Here is a 17,176-nt window from a genome sequence, read left to right as displayed (position 1 = left end):
AACAGTGAAAAGCGACAAAATCTGGCAATACTTTCATGGCTTTAGTCTGTGAACAATTCTCTGACCATGAGCTTTGTTCATTCACTCAGTGCTGTTGGTCTTTCTTTGGCTTCCTGTTTGGATGCAGTAAAGCTCATGAAACGTTCTCTGAACATGGATGACAGAGTCTTTGTAAGCTTCTGTGAAAGGGGGTTTCCTGGAATCTGAGACAAAAAGAAACATAAACTAAATGTGTGCGTATCAGACTTGCGGGCTGAGCTGCTACGCCATTTGTGATATAACATTTCTTGACATGTTTACTACTCTCATTAGCATAATACTATATTCATGCTGGCCTGAAGCTGTAATTGTTAAACACAATGCCTCTGTGTGTGTGTGTGTGTGTGTATGTGTGTGTGTGTGAGCTAGTGAGTCATAACTATTGTGAATATATTGTTAATATGTGATATTTGACTGGAAGTTTGGTCACAACTGCCCTAATTTAATATGCTAAAAAAAGCTGCCATATAGGAAGTGATACACTCTCTGCCGTGTTTGTAGCTTTACATATTTAAATCAACAGTAAAACACGAGTGCTGGTTAAACTTTTAGTATTTTTGCAATAGCTGTTTCAAATTAGAGCAGCAGATCATGATTAAGACAAGGTTTTCACACATGATGCTGCTTCTCCTGCACAGGACATTAGCTACTGCTAAAACAAAAAAATGTGGTCAGCTGTTCAGATCTGTTAAACCACCAAACTAGTCATGTGTGCATGCTGTGTTTGGACAACCTCTGTATCTGGCCTGTACTCCAGCCACTTAGCCTTAATCTCAGTGAAATCACTTTAGCAGAGCTTCAGTCCTGTAATAAAGTCACAGTATCTAAACTGACCTTTCACCAGTTAATCTATTTTGCGTTGTGTGAAAAAGAAGTAAATGAGCCGATGAAACTTTAGTGGATAAAACAACTTAAGCACAGTTCTAGGTGCTCTGCCATCTTTGCTGTAGTTTTAATGTTATTTCTCTCACTGAATCTGAAACAGATGACGTCTGGCTTCTGGAGATGATCTATAGCCATCCTAGGAAGTGTGTTATGGATCTCTGAGCAGAGCGGGTCACTCATGGCCTCTCTCACAACTCACACACACACTGAAACTTACTGTCCTGCCACCTTTATCTTTATTATACTGGAAAAAAACTAGAAAAAGATATAATATTTATGGTTTGTGTGTCACTTCCCTGAAGTCTGTGAACACGGAGAACGGGAAGTTTCTAGTTTTTAAATATCTGGTAATATATCATCTGTTTAATGATAAAATCTATAAACAAACATCTCTTTCTCGGAGCAGAACAACAGAAAATACAGTGTGAGAGAGATGAAACATAAACACGAGGCAACACTGTCGACCTTCCGCTATCAGAAACACACAGTGCACCATGAATGACGGGGATCACTCACTCTGCGGAAACTTCGGAGGGTTGTCGTTGACGTCAGAGAGGGTGATGTTGACGGTAGTGGATCCAGACAGTCCTCCGACCGAGCCCGCCATGTCTTTGGCCTGGATCACCACGGAGTAGTGGTCCATGGTCTCACGGTCCATGTTGGACATCGCTGTACGGATGATGCCTGAGGTAGAGATGAGGAGAAAAAAAAATATATCAGTGTATTATAATAATACATCATTATAATTGATGGTGATTAAAGGTAACATGTATAACATTCAGAAAACACTTGTTATGAAAGACTCTGGTGGCTGTTAACTGAACAGCCTCCTGGGAATCAGCCAAAACAGTGACATGGCATACACGAGACTTGAACATGACCGACCGCCATCATGTTGATAGATGAGGTGAACTGAAGTAACAGTTCTTATAGTTTCACTATAAACCTATATTTGAGTCTATAGACCACATTTGACAAGCGTCATTGTCATTTACATTGGAGGCATCGCATCCCAATGCAATAAAGACTCACCCACTGACACAAGTCACATAAAATAAAATTACTTTGTCTGCCTCAATACAGCTGACAGTGATTGTACATATTTAATTTGATCTAATTATCCTATGTGTTATTAAATTATCCTCATCTGAAACATTTCATTGTATGCACTGACACGCTAATATACAAAACTATTGCTAACGCACAAAGACTGTGCTTCTTAGCTGTTGCTTAACATGTCACAGTTCGTACATGACTCAAAATGAAATATTAGAGATAAATCCCAGTTGTAGTCAAATTAGAGCTGGTGACAAAAGGAGGATCCAAAAGATAATGGAGCATTATCCTGAGGAAAATAATCCTGCACAGACTGCGGCTGCATTTCATGGAAAATCTCAAAGGAAAAATTAACCGAGTCCAAGCTCTTCAATCAGCATTCAGGCTGAAGCAATCAATGACGGCATGTATTACATCTGTGCATGTAAGAGTGATTGTCTGGAATATAATAATATGATAATATGATGTGGCCACAGGGGAGCGTAGTTCATGTTTATAGCCTATATTCTTCATCTGATGGTAAAATACACACACATTATTTCCTCTTCATATCACCCACCCACCCACACACACACACACACACACACACACACACACTCATACAGACGTACCGACCCTCTGACACAGTGGAATAAAATAATCATTCACATGGTATAGACGATGCGTGTTTGCCGGCGACCTGCTGAAACCGAGAATTACTCCACTGATTTGATATTCACATATTTTTCATATATTATTCATAGTTATGCGAGTTGTCTGATCCTCGGAACATGTTTTCCTCTCTGGAGGACATGATCACTGAAAAACTGGATATGGTCCTGACGCAGCATGCGCTCCTGTTTGCTCATTACTTCCTCCCTCTTATGTGGTACACACACGTTTTTGTTTACATGCACTGCAAAAAAAACAGCAAAAACAAACAATGGCCTTCATTCATTACGGCGTCAGTACATTTACATGGGTAATATTAAAACATAAACTGGAAAAAAAACAATGAATATAATATGGAGAATGGCTAGTTGGGTTCTGTGGATGGCGGTCACAGCCACTTACCCACGTGGATGTTAATTAACTAGAACAAGCTCGAGTCACAAACCTGTAGTGTGTGTTATTTTCAGCTCACTTTTCTCCACTGTATTTTTATTTTTCAAGGTTTGTGTTAATGTGACTGTATCTGACTCCACGGCTCACAGGGCTTTGTTGTACTGTGAACTTTAGGGGGGTAAAATCAATGGTGGAAGATCCTTTACTTGAGTAAAAGTGCCTATTCAACACTGTAAAAAATAATCTATTAGGAGTAAAGCCCTGCTTTAAAAGTAAAGTATAATCAGCTTCCTGTACTCCGTGTATCAGCAGTAAAAGTAGTGGTTATGCAGTAAAATGTTCCCTGTGACCGATTATATATGACATTATTAGACTGTGAACACTGATGCATCGGTGTGTGCGCAGCATTTTACTGCTGAAGCGGCTTGAGGGGTCGGGCCCCTCCAAAGGGTCACACGATGAATCTGAGGGATCCTGAGATGATTCATAGAAGAAGAAAGAAAAAAAATAAAACAAGTTCTGTAACAAACTGTTTACTTTTTTTAATGTAAAATCTGGAAAGTAACTAGTAATTATAGAGTAGCTGTCAGATAAATGTAATACAGAAAAAATACAGTAGCGTGAAAATACTCATGTAAAGTCCCTCAAAACTGTACTTAAGTACTATACTTGGGTGAATCTAGTTACTTTCTATCAGTGGGTGAACTGTGATACAGGTTGAGGACTGAAGAGCCAGTGCTCTGCTGTTTTCCAACACTCACTACGAGGATGTCCAGGTCGCTGTCCGTGGTGCTGATGCTGGGACCGTCTGTGCTCAGCCTGACCTACAGGATTCCTGCTCCTGCTCACAGTATATTCAAGATATACTTGAGCATCAGTGTTATTTTAGGAAGCTTTAGCTTTTTTCTTTAGGGGTTCAGTGTCATTATAGGGCAGTATTTTAAAATCATTTTGTTTGATGTTTGTTTTGATGTGCTTATTATCAGGCTGGGAGTGTCTTCATTTGGACTGAGAAATGCCACAGAAGAGATTTAAACCAAACTTTATCTCTAAATAAACACTCAGAAACTGTGTCCTATTTAGACAGTCCCGTTCAGAACATTCTGCTGTATTTACTCCTGCTTGGTTTGTGCTATAAAAATCATTCAGACATCAAATTGTGCAGCTCGTTGAGGAGACTGTTACTTCTGTGTTATATTACAGCGATTTTATGTTAATTTTTAAAAAGCATCATTTTATAATGAAAGTCTACGAGAGGAAGGATTTAACTCAAAGCTCACTGCTCTAACAGATGTGCAGCTACAGAATTTTGCTCAAACTTTAAAACGCTCATGAGACGTTAAGACTTTCAAACCTGTATTCCGCGTTGTGGTAATTGTCACAGTTTTGGAGCAATTTAAACCTAAAGTGACTGCTTGCACAGCCTTTTTGAGACTTCATCAGCGTGTCCATCATCTAGATTGTGGACTGTGGAAAACTTTCTAAACTAATCTCAGTCCTGCAGTTTTCACTCCTTAAGTACATGTAATACCTTAAAATGCAGCCACAAGTCTCCTCGCTCTTACACTGTAAACATCTAACCCTCAGGAGTTATAGTTCCTGAGATCTAAGTCTTAACTGCTCCCATTCAGTGCCATATAAACCGCAGGCTGACGTCCTTCCTCCTCACCTTGCCCGTTCTCTGATTGACAGCTTCTCTGCTGATTTTAACACCGTGAGCGGGTAATAAATTCTCGAGTTCATGCTGCTGTTTGCTGCTCATGATAATGTAAAAAAAATCTTGGCCCAACAACTATTGAGCTGATGATTCTCTCCTTGAGAAAATGTGGACAATGTGCTGTGCGTAAGTAGAAAACCTGCACCGGGTCAGATGTTAGCACCCCGTTCTCCTTGGGGGGGAGGGGTCTGTCTGTCTGCTCTTTGCAGCAGTTGCTCATAACAACACTCACACTCACTGACGTGCTGATTACAGAGGCAGAAACATCCTACGTGCCTTCAGTGGATTGTGTTCACTTGTGTTTCCTTCTTCAGTTACTTAAATCTTCCAACACACAGCAAACAGATTTAACATGACTGGCCTTTCTGAGCTTTTCTCCACATTAAGTCGCAAATATCCAAACCCTGTTTTGTACGAGTTCGTTCAAAGGACTGTTTCTCTTCATTTCCCCGTTGGATAAATAAGAGCTGATATTTTGCATAAAGACTCACTTGTGTTCACTGAACTGATACTATAACTATAATCAGCCGCGCTGATGTTCCAGCAGCTGCAGCATCAACCCACATCGGCTGCCTGTTCATCCTCACCACTGACAGCACATTTGGGGCGCTGTATGTTAATATTTGGGGAGTTGGATATTTAGTCGCTTCACGGAAATAAACTCAGGTCTCAGAGACCTCAGCCTCCCTCACCTCTCCTTCTCACCTGTTCCTGCTTTTGAAGGGGATGAGAGGAGCTCACCTGATTGGTCATTAGTGAAATTCACTCTGACTCCACCTGTTCTTTCTAGTTCTCAACTACAAATAATGTGTTTAGCCTCACCTAGCTGCTTAGCTTACGCCACGTCCAGGGACTTGCATTCATGTCTGCATCCTTTTTAGTCATGAGTATCGTGGCTCTATGGATGTCAGTGTCAATCAGTTGCTCTCTGCCTCTTTGGCAGGTATGGATTACCGTGACATTCAGTCACAGCGTGACCCGTGATAACTTTGGTCATCCCTTCAGTTTTTGTGTTACGCCAACATCAATATTTTCTTTAGTCCAATACTTTGGATTAGTAACCACTGAGCCTCATAGAGCTGCTACCGTTGCTGTTGACTCTTAGGGCCTCATTTTCGTGGTGGTAAGCCATGACACGTGCCGGCGGCACTCCGACTGCGTTTTCCTGCCCTTGAAATTCTCTATGCCTGTCTGTGTGGTATTTCGGTGCCCGGCGCAGAGCGCACAGGGTGGGCGGACAGGAACAAACAAGTGGGAGGTTCATTCAGCTGAGGCAGCACAAAGCCAGTTGTTGGTGTTTTGGTAGACATGCTGAGAACTGGTGTCTCAGAACCGTTTTCTGTGAGGCAAAGTCAGTCGGCTGCTGCTAGTTTGATGATTTCAACCAGAAGAACAAACAAAATACTTCAAGCAAATGCAGAGCAGCAACAGAATAATGCTCAAGTGCTGCACACTTGCACGTGACTTACTTCATTAAATCACGTGCAAGTGTGCAGCATCCAGGCAACAATAGGATTTCATGGAGAAGCATCTTTCCATTAGCTCAGCTGCTGTTGTCATGTTTCACTGTGATTAGCTCAGCTGTTCCAGAGCGAAGAGACGGGCTGACAGTGTAGTTATTAATCCCAACCCCCCCTCTGATCTATATTCACCTTCATCCAGCCCTTTTGCGCTTTGAGCTGCCGCACATACACGAACCGAAATAGCATCTGAGCTTGGACACGACCACACAGTCTGTGCTCCCAAGACATAGCACCTTGAATTTGACACCGCGGCTTGCACAGACCCCCCTCAGGATCACTTCATGACTCTGTGCATTTGTCCTCATTTTGAAATTTTAAACGGTTTATGATTAAAAGATAATACTCTGGAGTAACACTTTGGGTACATATTTAATCAGCAGACTTTTCAAACTGGGCCTCCCAGTTGTCCATGGATGGTTGTTTAGTGACACACAAATGACATTTTATTATAGCGGGACAAGATAGCCGAGCTAGCTGGTAAGATGCTAACCTTCAGTTTTCTATGTTATAAATAATATCAACAAATCTCCACTATTGGTGAGCATCCAAGATTTCAAACAAGGTATTACATAAATATATTTATGCATGAAAATATAAATGAATTACTACAAATAATAAATAATAATAATTGTATTAAATATTATTTTGGGTATACATGAACGTTCACAGTCAGTTTAATTCCCAATTAAACTAATCCCAAACCATTTCCTGTTAAGTTTTAGTTTTTGTAGGCTCTAACTGTAACACTGTGTGAGAGCTCCTCTTCAAGCGGACTCTGCTCAGAAAACGTAAATAAATAAAAGAACAACACCAGCTGAGCGAATGCGAGCCACGAGCCAGTGGATGAGCTCATTATTTAAGTGTGTCAGAGTGTGTGTTCTGAAAATGCACTTGCACATCCACTTGTCCTCTGATGTCAATCCCAGGAAATACAGTAAGTCACACACAAACAGACAACACGTGTAACACAAAAGATATTTGGGTGTGGTTTCACTTTGAAGTGCGTGACTCCATGAGATCACGTCTGATGTCCGGCGTACCGAACAAAAGTAAAGCCAGAAGTCGCAGCCTGAAGGAGGCTGGAAAAATGACCTCGCTTTGCAAAACATCCACACTTAGAAGGTCTGAACCTAAACTGGTTCTAACAAGGACAGAATTACCACAACACACACACATATATATACACACACACACAGCTCTCCCACATGAGATGAAGGCAGTGTTGAGCCTGGAGGCTCTGCTCCACTGCATTACTCGCTTCACAGGCTTACAAAGCAGAGAGCCATCTGGCCTTATCAGCCCCTTTAGACTGAGCAGGGAGACACAGTGCAGGCTGGACAGGACAGGCAGCACACATTATGCACCTGTACTACAGAGAGTGACCAGGGGAGAGACACATACAGACTGACAGAGAGAGAGAGAGAGAGAGAGTGAGAGTGAGTGAGGGGGGGGGTGTGTGTGTGTGTGTGCAAGAGCAAGATAGAGGACAAAAGGAAGTAGAAAGAGTGTGAAAATGAGTGGAGAGGACTGGTGTGTGTGAGAGAGAGAGAGAGAGAGAGAGGGAGAGGGAGAGGGAGAGAAAAGCTGGAGGGACTGGAGGAATTTTGCCTCTGCAGGGACGGAGGCAGAGATTAACTGTCCTGAGTCAGGGAAAAAAATGGACAGAGTTTCAGAATGCTGGAATTAGTTTTCACTGAGTTTTCTTTTTTTTTTTTTTTATGTGTTTATATTTTTGTGCCAATATTGAATTTGATTGGAACAGACATATTGAGACGTGTCTTCCCAGACGGCTGTTTAAATCCAGTGCTTTTGACAGAATGACACAAAACTGGCCTCCACCAGCAGGAAAAACTAAAAAGACCTTGAGCTGTGCACACTGCACCACCCGCTCCACGCTGAAATGAGAGCAGCCCCGACTAATGCGAGAATTGTAGGCAGGGAAATGTATTTGATTGGGAATTTTCCCCCAGTAAAGAGCACTTGACATTATAAATGCAGCTTTCTTGTGCATGCCCTCGTCTCATTTTTTTTTTTTACTGTAATCCCTCACACACAGACAGAGGAGAGTGAGGAAGAGAGGGCAGATAAGAGGAGGATAGTTTTCTCTTCTTTTAGCTAGTAGAGACAGACAAAGATCAGAAGAGGGAGGGAGGCTCAGCATACATATTAGGATGCTTCTGCACTCAAGCTCCCGGTGGATAATCTGTGCAAGTATTTAGCATCATTAAATCTGTCCAAAATTACGCTCGTCTCTCAGCATTTTACACCTGATTACATTCAATTTTTGCTAAGTTCAGCAGGCGACCACTGTGGCTACTGATATATTAAAAGAAAGAAAGAAAAAAAAAAAGAGAAAAAAGAAAGAAAGAAAGAAAAAGAAAGACTTAGCATATTTGTATTTTGTAAGTATATCAAGTGCATCACATACTAGCTGTTTTAAAGGCATCAAGCAGGACACATCGCAGAAAGTAAGGCATAGTAGGCTTGGTGTGACGATCCAGTGAGTGAATGTTATAAAATTTTTATTTCTACAGAACCAGTAGTACAAGTAGCAGTAACACACAGAATGTGATACTATACGACACACTGGATAGTTGCACCATGATTGTAAGTAAGGGCTAAAACACAAAGTGGAAGTCACCACAATCATGGAACGTACAGACATGGAGGATATTATCCTGCTAACACTGCACCATGGCCATATGCTTGTTTTAAATGTTAGAAAATATAGTTCCTGAGCATTATGCTTTCTATACCCCAGCTTGTCACCTAGTAAGTGGGAAGAGAGCAGTGGTTTCCCAGGTCAGCGTCTGACGTTTTGTTGACCCATCCATCTACCCTGACCTCTGTGGGCTTTAGAAAAGTGGTTGCCAATAGCCAGTACAGAGCCTTGTAATTTGAAAGTAAACAAAAGTCAAACAAATGTTGTCTGCTTGGTGAAAACACTGACGCTGTCCTTTAAGCAAGGAAGTCTCACCTTTACACGTGTTTGGACTAAACTTCATATAAATCAGTATGTTGTATGAAACCTACAGAACTTAACCTGATTACCAGACTGCAGTCAAAAATCTGAGATGCTTGCAGTGATTCAGATGTCTGGAATCAGGCTGGTAGAGTCTGACATTAACAAAAGCCATTCATGTTAAGAGCATCCAACATACAGACAGTGCAGCACAGAAAATAACATATGATGTTTATATCTCCATCTCTCACACACTGTGACACACACAGTGTCTGTGCAGAATCTGAATTGTAGGAGCGATGAGAGTCAGGACAGAGACTGCAATGGTTAATTACATTAGACTGAGCAGTTTGATCCTCCATGCTGTACTGTACATGTTGCACCTGGGCCCATGGAACCATGTGCCACTCCAGGGAGAGAAATACGGTGCTGAACTGTAAAAGGTTCATATGGTTCTGCACACGATCGAGCTGAATTTAATTTACTGTCACACACAGTGTGGTCCTGATTATATTAGAGTCACATGTAAGGGGTTTTGTGAATAGCTCACATAAATAAATGACTGACTGATAATAAGGATTTAAACTGCGGCCACTTTCTGGCAGTTTTTATATTTACTGTTCCAAACATTCAGTGTGTAGTAAAGGAAATTACAGCTATTCATGAGCATACACTCAAAAGGTTTAGAACAGGTTCATCGGTTCAAGTCCAGTGAATAAAGTGAAATTGTACAAAGGTCAGCAGTAAACTGCCCAAGGTACAAAGAAAGAAAGAAAGTTAAGACACCAAAAACTGAAAAATTCTGTACATTTCATACAAAACAGGCCTTTTCAGGGATTAAGAACTTGGTTATCTTACAGTTTTCCTGCAGCACTGGAAGAAAATAAAGCCTTGAAAGTTAATGCAAATTTCCTCCAGGTGAGCCAACTTCTGCTGATGACTTATCAACCCTCTGTCTGTACAAAAACAGTGTTGGAACAAACTGTCACTACACTCTCTGATGCGTTATCAGGACAATACTGTCCTGCAGGAAGCAGGACTGTGTGTTACCATCAGAGTGGTGAGAAAAAGGCAGTAACAGAGGAGACAGACTGGTTGGTCAGAGGGTTGGTCAGATAATGACACAAAACAGAACAGAAGCAGACGGTGGCTTCACCTGATGAAGACCAGCGTGGTCTGCAGACTTAAACCCCGTGGAGCTGGTCTGGGATGAAATGGACGGAAGGTGAACGGTGGGAACGTCTGCAACTGTGCTGAGAAACTTTCAGGACAATGTTTGATTGATTGCATGACTTTTGCTTTTTCAATCTTTATCATTTATTTGCTCCGTGCTTTAATTTCAGAAACAGTGAGGCATTGTTCTATGTAAATTTCACTACAACTGGAAAAATCTTTTGTATTTAAAGGGGCTTTATTACACTTTTCCTTATTGTGTGTCATATATATATATGATGTTACAGTGTTGGATGTTCATTGAACATGGTGGTTTCAAATAACGAGGTAAATGTTTGGAAAAGTCATCCCTATGAGACAAAGCTCAGGCTCAGGCAGACTGAATTGGACACAGGTATGTCGGTGAACAGTGGTATTGGCTTCTGAATGAAATTGATGAGCTGTTTCTAAGTCACACACAGCAGCATCGGCATACCATAATCACATTCATGTCAGTATCAATCACTATAAGTCAATGAGAATTTATAGCAGCGGAACATAACTGCTTACAAATGCCCTACGATGGCAGATCAGCAGCCGTAAACCAAAAACAAGGCCACTAAACCAAGACTGGTACCACCAACCGCTTTTCCATCTGCTGTAACACACCAACGTAAATAACATCTAAGTTGCATTAAACTGAATTTGCCTTTAAAGCTGCACTGATTGTTTTTCATAGTCTCTTAGGAGCAGCAGGACAAGCTGAAAAGACCAACCAGAGATCGCTTGTCCCCATCCTTGGAAACGACCTAAAGACGCGTACCAGTTGCAGGTGCACTGGACCTTTGTTGTCATGGTAACAATAACAAACATGCAGTGAAGCTTGTGTGCCTAAACCTGCTTGGTTAGGCACAAAATCTACTTAGTTTAGCTTAGGAAAAGATCTCAGTCTGGGTTCAAATAAGTACTTCCTTAAGGGTTAGAGGACCTTTATCGTCATGGCTACAATAACAAAAATGTGGTTAAGGTTGAAACAACTTTGACTCTTGGTTTCACACAAACTAACAGCCGTCTCCTGTGTTAAAGTCCTGTGTTTTGTTCACCCATCGTCCTCCAGACACAGACTTCACTCTACACACTGCATTACTAAACCTTCTTCCTTAACGCCAGTTTACTACAGCTCCTGAATGTTCAAGATGGCTTTTTGTTTTTTTCCTGACAAAGAGCAGACGGAGGGAGGCAAGAGTGAGACAGGAAGAGAGACGAAGGAAAGGGATTTTAGATTGAAAGGGTACACTCCCACACACACACACACACCCGTGCAGCCATCAGTCTGAATGTTTGGCTTTAGTCTTGTGATTCTCTCCACTTCACAGTGTCCAAGGTTAGCCATCCTTTTCTCTCCTGATAATTCATGTGCTCATACAAGCATGAAGGCACAGAGCCGGCGCTTCCTTTCCAAGGCCACTAGAGAGCTGCACAGAAAGGAAATTACTGTATAATATCAGCATAGTACAGATAAGAGCAAGAAAGAATGGTTGTTTGGCACAGCTTATGACAACAATATTCATGGTTTGTTTTTGATTTGTTTCTACAGAGACGCAGTGAGGCTGTGCACCTGCTAGCAGCTTGTCTTTTTGGATCTCCTTATTAAATCAGCTAATGAGAGAAAACAAGAAACGACAAAGAAACATGATGGAAATCGAGATAAAGGAGACAGAGGGAAGGAGGGAGAGAGAAGGCAAGGGACTGTACCAAAATTATTGGGAGGGATCAGAAAAGGAGGACGGGTTTTGTGTCTTCTCTTTACGCCAAAGGAGGAGTAGGGCTGTTTACCCTTTTATCATCCAAGTTTAATACTATAAAAAGTTTAGTACTTTTATGGTAAAAAAAAAAAAAAAAAATCCACCAACTAACATTACCATGACTGTAGCAGAAATAAATAAAAATTATTTGGACATAATAAAAAGTATTCTCTGAGATCTGGTGTCTGCTTACCAGATGTTAGGGTTCCCCCACCTGCCCAATCCCACTTTAACCCCTGCTTACAAGCACGGAGTTTACTGTCTGACTCTGGTACAATCCACGGAGAGCCCCAGAGCCCCTACATGATCTCTGCATTGTAGAGGCTGCAGTTCAGCGTGTACGGAGGGTCTTCAGGGAGTGTATGTATGTATGAGAGCTGGTATCATCAGCAGCTGAGCTGACTAGAGACGTTTGTACAGGTTTGAAGTACTGAACAGTCTCTGAGCATATGCAGCTACAGTAAGCCCTGAGGAGAAAACATGCACACGCGGCACTCAAGAGAGTTTTTAACTCTGTTTAAGGTTGTAATGCTTTCATTTATACTGCTGGCAGTTAGTTTAGTGACGTATGAAAGCTGGGCAGGCAGAAGGAGGTCAGAGACCCGTTTTAATTTGAAGTTCAAGGGGTATGTTCAGTTTAAGACTAAACTCTAAATAAATATATATAGGTTTATTAGGGTTCCAAACTATAATTTATTTTTGAATAAATCATTAGATACTTTCAGCAGCCAACATACCAATATTTATGCTTCACCAAGGCAACAGCAACAAAAAAAGCAACAGTTCTTTCAGATATGAGCAACTTCAGATGAGGATTTTTATTTTGACAGCTTGTAGAGAGGGCATTTGCTCTTACCTGAAATGTATACACATCTTTATATCTATATGTTGATGTTTTATGTTCCATTCCCCCACTACAAAAAGAAAAAAAAAAACCTCTTTTCTTCCCTGTCTCTTCTTTTCTGTTCCATACCTCCTATCACAGGTCTCTGCCCTTATTTTTGAGCTCGACTTTTCCTTCATTTCTTCCTCTCTTTTTCCTATTTTCCTTCCTCCCTCGTTTCCCCTCCTCTCCAGCTGATGTCAGGTAAATTTGAGCAAACATGTTGTGTTTTGCTCCCACCTGCCTTCACCACTAAGTTCACCTGTCAGCTGACTGAGGTGCTGTTGCAACATGTTAAACAAGCCTTTAGCATTCAGCTGCTAGCCTCGGAGACATACTGGCTGCCGAGTGCGTGGCCAAAGCCTGGAATTCATTTCCTGTCTCTGTGTGTATTGCAAAGGGGGAACTGTCATACTAATCATATCGATCAAGATGAGGAGTAGGTGGGAGTCCTGCAGGGAATGTTAAAGGTGCCACAGGCACCAAAAAGGACTTTAATATAAAAATCCACCTGTCCTCCCACGAAATGTTTCTGCTAGAGAGAGCATCCCATCTTTAATAATTAAATCACCACAGATTCCCTCTGTTGTACGCATTACATTCTAATGCCCATATGGCCACTCTTCCCCACAAAAGATGAGTCAAAATTTAATTCATTCAGTAGCCTAACCAGGGGGAGGCTGGCACTCCCTGTGGGAAGGTGTGTAAAGACTAATGTCATAGCATATTTTATATTCTGTAGATTATGAATAGAATGGGATGGGACAGTAACACAGAGGACTTTGACACTTTGACAGTTCCTTTCCTGTTTTAAACTGATAGTTCTTGTTTCTCTTGATCAAAACTATGCGTTATTGTATCCATGATGATAAAGGTCCTCTCACCTTAATGGATTATGTATCTTAACCCAACATTGATCTTTCCTTCAACCTAAACAAAGAGTGACTGTTGCATAAGCTTAACTGTGTGTTTATTATTCTAACAATGGTGATAAAGGTCTGGTGCAACAGCCATCGGGGGGTCTGCTATTTCAGGAGACCCTGGTATGGGTTGTATCAGCGGGTAGGGTAAAACAATCTAAATGGTTGTTTAGGTTGGAGGACTTGTTGGGACAATGTGACACAATGAAGTTGTTACAAGAGCAATCAAACCTGGAGAGCTCTGGTGACTGAATGGTTACAGCACATGGCACATAACTGCAAGATCCATGTTTAGAGTCTGGTCCAGGGACCTCTGTCTCATGTCATACCCCTTCTCTCCCTCCCTGTGTTTCCTGTCTGCCTCTTCACTGTTAACTATCAAATAGAAAAGGCAATAATGCAAAAAAAAAAAAAAAAACAACTTTGGTGTTACAGAGTGATGCTTCTTTTACCCTCTAGACAATCTCTGGCTGAGTACAGACACTGGCTACAGGGAGCACACAAACCCATCAACAAGTCTTTACAGCAAGTTTTAGTCAGGTCTGTTATCAAGTTACTCAAGGGTGCCAGATAAAAACGAGAAGCTGCTTCCTGAAAGTTTTGTACACTGAGTTTTGTTACTGAGACAGAAGAGATAACAGCTTCATTACCATTGGAGCTCGGGCGTCAGAACAGAGTCAATGACCTCTAATTTTACTCTCACATGGAGCGAAATGGTCGCACTGTCGAGGCTGACTGTCATTAAGGAGAATCACGCTACAGCATTAGCAAGCTGATGAGGCCAAAACACAGGCCAATAAGGAGAGATGAACAGAGGGCGCACAAGAACATTTATTGAGGTTGACAACAGAGAAGGACTTTGGTGATTCATCCTGTTGATGTGAGAATCTTTGATGCACGTAGGCTAGTATAGGAGAGGGGAGGAATCCCCTAGGTGGTGGTGCAAAGCCAGAAGATGGAAGAGAGAACTTTACAGTTGACGTGCCTGGATTGTCCTGAGGGATAAGGTGGATATTGGGAGGAGGTGGTCGTTCAATTGTGGGTTTGAAAGGCAGAACGCCAGAAAGAAAGTGATATTTAAAGAACGGCCTCTGCAGACTGATGGGCTCGTGGGGATGTTGGCATAACGATCATTAGCCAGATACGGCGATGTCAGTGATGACTAAAAGGGACTTTTGACAGTGTAGGAAAGAGGAAGTGATGGAGTAGTTGTTGAACATGTTAAAGCAAGACAATCGCAGACATTCCCAGCAGAAGAACAAATGACAGGGGAAAGATCTTTCTTACTGAACTTTTGCCAAAGCTTCATTTCAATTAAGAAAGATCAATAGACAGAGCACAAGAACGTTTTATTGAGGCTGGCAACGGAGAAGGACTTTGGCAATTAGACCCCGTTGATGTGTGCATCTTCAATATGCGTGGGCCAGTGCAGATGGGAGATAGAAAGAATCTCCCTGTCACAGTTCATTCAGTTATTCAGTCGTTCTCTGCCTGCCTCGCCAAGAATCACAGCCTCTCTTGTCATTTCAGACTGTGCCACTCCCTCCTGCCCGGCAGTAAACCCAGCAGTTCCTGCCTTCCAGCCACCCAACTCCTCCCCGTCCACCTTCTCACCTGTTCCTCAATCACTGCCTAGTATATACATATATATACCAGCAGTGGCGGTTTTTGGCACGGGGCAGCCGCCCAGGGCGGCATCACATGGGAGGCGGCACAACCATGTGAAAAAAAAAATCATCTGCGCCGCTAAGCGGTTTTCTATTATCTATCATATTACTGTGTGGGGAATGAGCAAATTGGCGCCCCCTGCAGCTGCAGGCTCCCCTGCTTGCTGAGAGAAGGCGCCGTGCTCAGAAGCTGTGTGAGGAGGGGAAAGGGGAGGGGGGCGCGGGGGACAGTTCACCTCTAGGTCTCTCCCAAATGGAACGGAAAAGGCGGGGGGGGGCGGGGGAGGGGGGGGACTCCACTGTATAGATGAGGCTTTTCAAAGCTAAAGTTGATCAAGTCGTACATGAGGTCAACCATGTCTCAGGAACGGCTCACTGGCCTTGTTGTCATCAGTATATATATATATATTGTATATTATTTTATTTTTTTTTAAATAATAAAATTATATTGTTTTCATTTTATATTATTGTTATTCTCTGTTGTTATGTGTGATTGTGTATATTTTTGCCACTTTTATGTATATAGAGTATATTTATTCAATTTCTGATAACTAATTTCTAAATTGTTTTGGCAATGTTGGAGTTGGAGATTGTATTAATATTGTTATAATAAAACATGGCTAATCGTGGGTTAGGGGTTAGGGTTGGGGTGGCGCTTGAAGGGGGTCTCGCCCGGGGAGTAATTCATTGTAGAACCGCCACTGTAAACCAGTCCATTACAACCCACACTGGGCCACAGTCTCTATTGTGCCATCCAAGCCTGCTCTTGTCTGCTGAACAGTTTCGAAACTTTTTATCCATGACTCTGAGTCGTGCATTTGAGTCCTCCTAATTCTGAGTAGCGATACCCCCAAAAATAATAAAAACCATAACATGCAGAGGGTGACTTCATTCTAGAAGGAAACAATAGCACATCTATTATTTCTATTAATAAATAGTAACAAAAGATGATAAAGAGACACATGATGATTGCCAAAGCGCCATAAGGTACTAGGATGCAGGGTCATGGGGACTGGACTGCAGGGGAAGCTGGGGGGCTGATGTAGTGAATTAACAGTGGAAAATTAATAGGTTTGTGCATGAAACAACCACCACCAGCTGTATGCAGCACTTACCGGCTGCTACTCTCTTGGCTACAGAGAGTTTTGAGCGGAGAGAATGGCATTAGAGTCAGATCAGATGTATGTGCAGTATGCTGAAAATGACCAGCAGCCCAGCTGTTGAAGAGACGAGGCACATACTCTCTGCATTGCTGCAGAAGTAGCAGCACCTCAACTGCATGATAGTGACCGAGTATGCCCTATTGAACCAATCGCACTTTGCAAAGCATGGACAGGGTACTGTTCAAAAATGTGGATGGCTTTATCTATGCCTCACAATTATTTTTGAAGAATTTGAAGACAGACTAGAGAAACCAGGATCATTGCATCTAACACTGAACTGAATCTCCATGACCAGACTGTGAATAGAGCATCACAATTGCAAATGAACGAGCAAACAGATGAGAATGAGATGAACGGCAC

The 17,176-nt window shown here is 42.0% G+C and overlaps 1 protein-coding gene across 1 annotated transcript in view; it reads right to left on the bottom strand.

Annotated features, from left to right (window-relative positions):
• Positions 1–17,176, bottom strand: part of LOC121192901 (cadherin-18-like) — a 114,962-nt gene that overhangs the window by 40,374 nt on the left and 57,412 nt on the right. Inside the window, exon 4 of the mRNA XM_041054891.1 lies at positions 1,441–1,608. Within this exon, the coding sequence (XP_040910825.1) occupies positions 1,441–1,608 (168 nt within the window). The remainder of the gene's footprint in view (positions 1–1,440; positions 1,609–17,176) is intronic.

Source organism: Toxotes jaculatrix, chromosome 14 (genome assembly GCF_017976425.1).
Source record: "Toxotes jaculatrix isolate fToxJac2 chromosome 14, fToxJac2.pri, whole genome shotgun sequence".
In the NCBI taxonomy this organism is placed as follows: domain Eukaryota; kingdom Metazoa; phylum Chordata; class Actinopteri; family Toxotidae; genus Toxotes; species Toxotes jaculatrix.
This window is presented reverse-complemented; position numbering and strand designations above follow the sequence as displayed.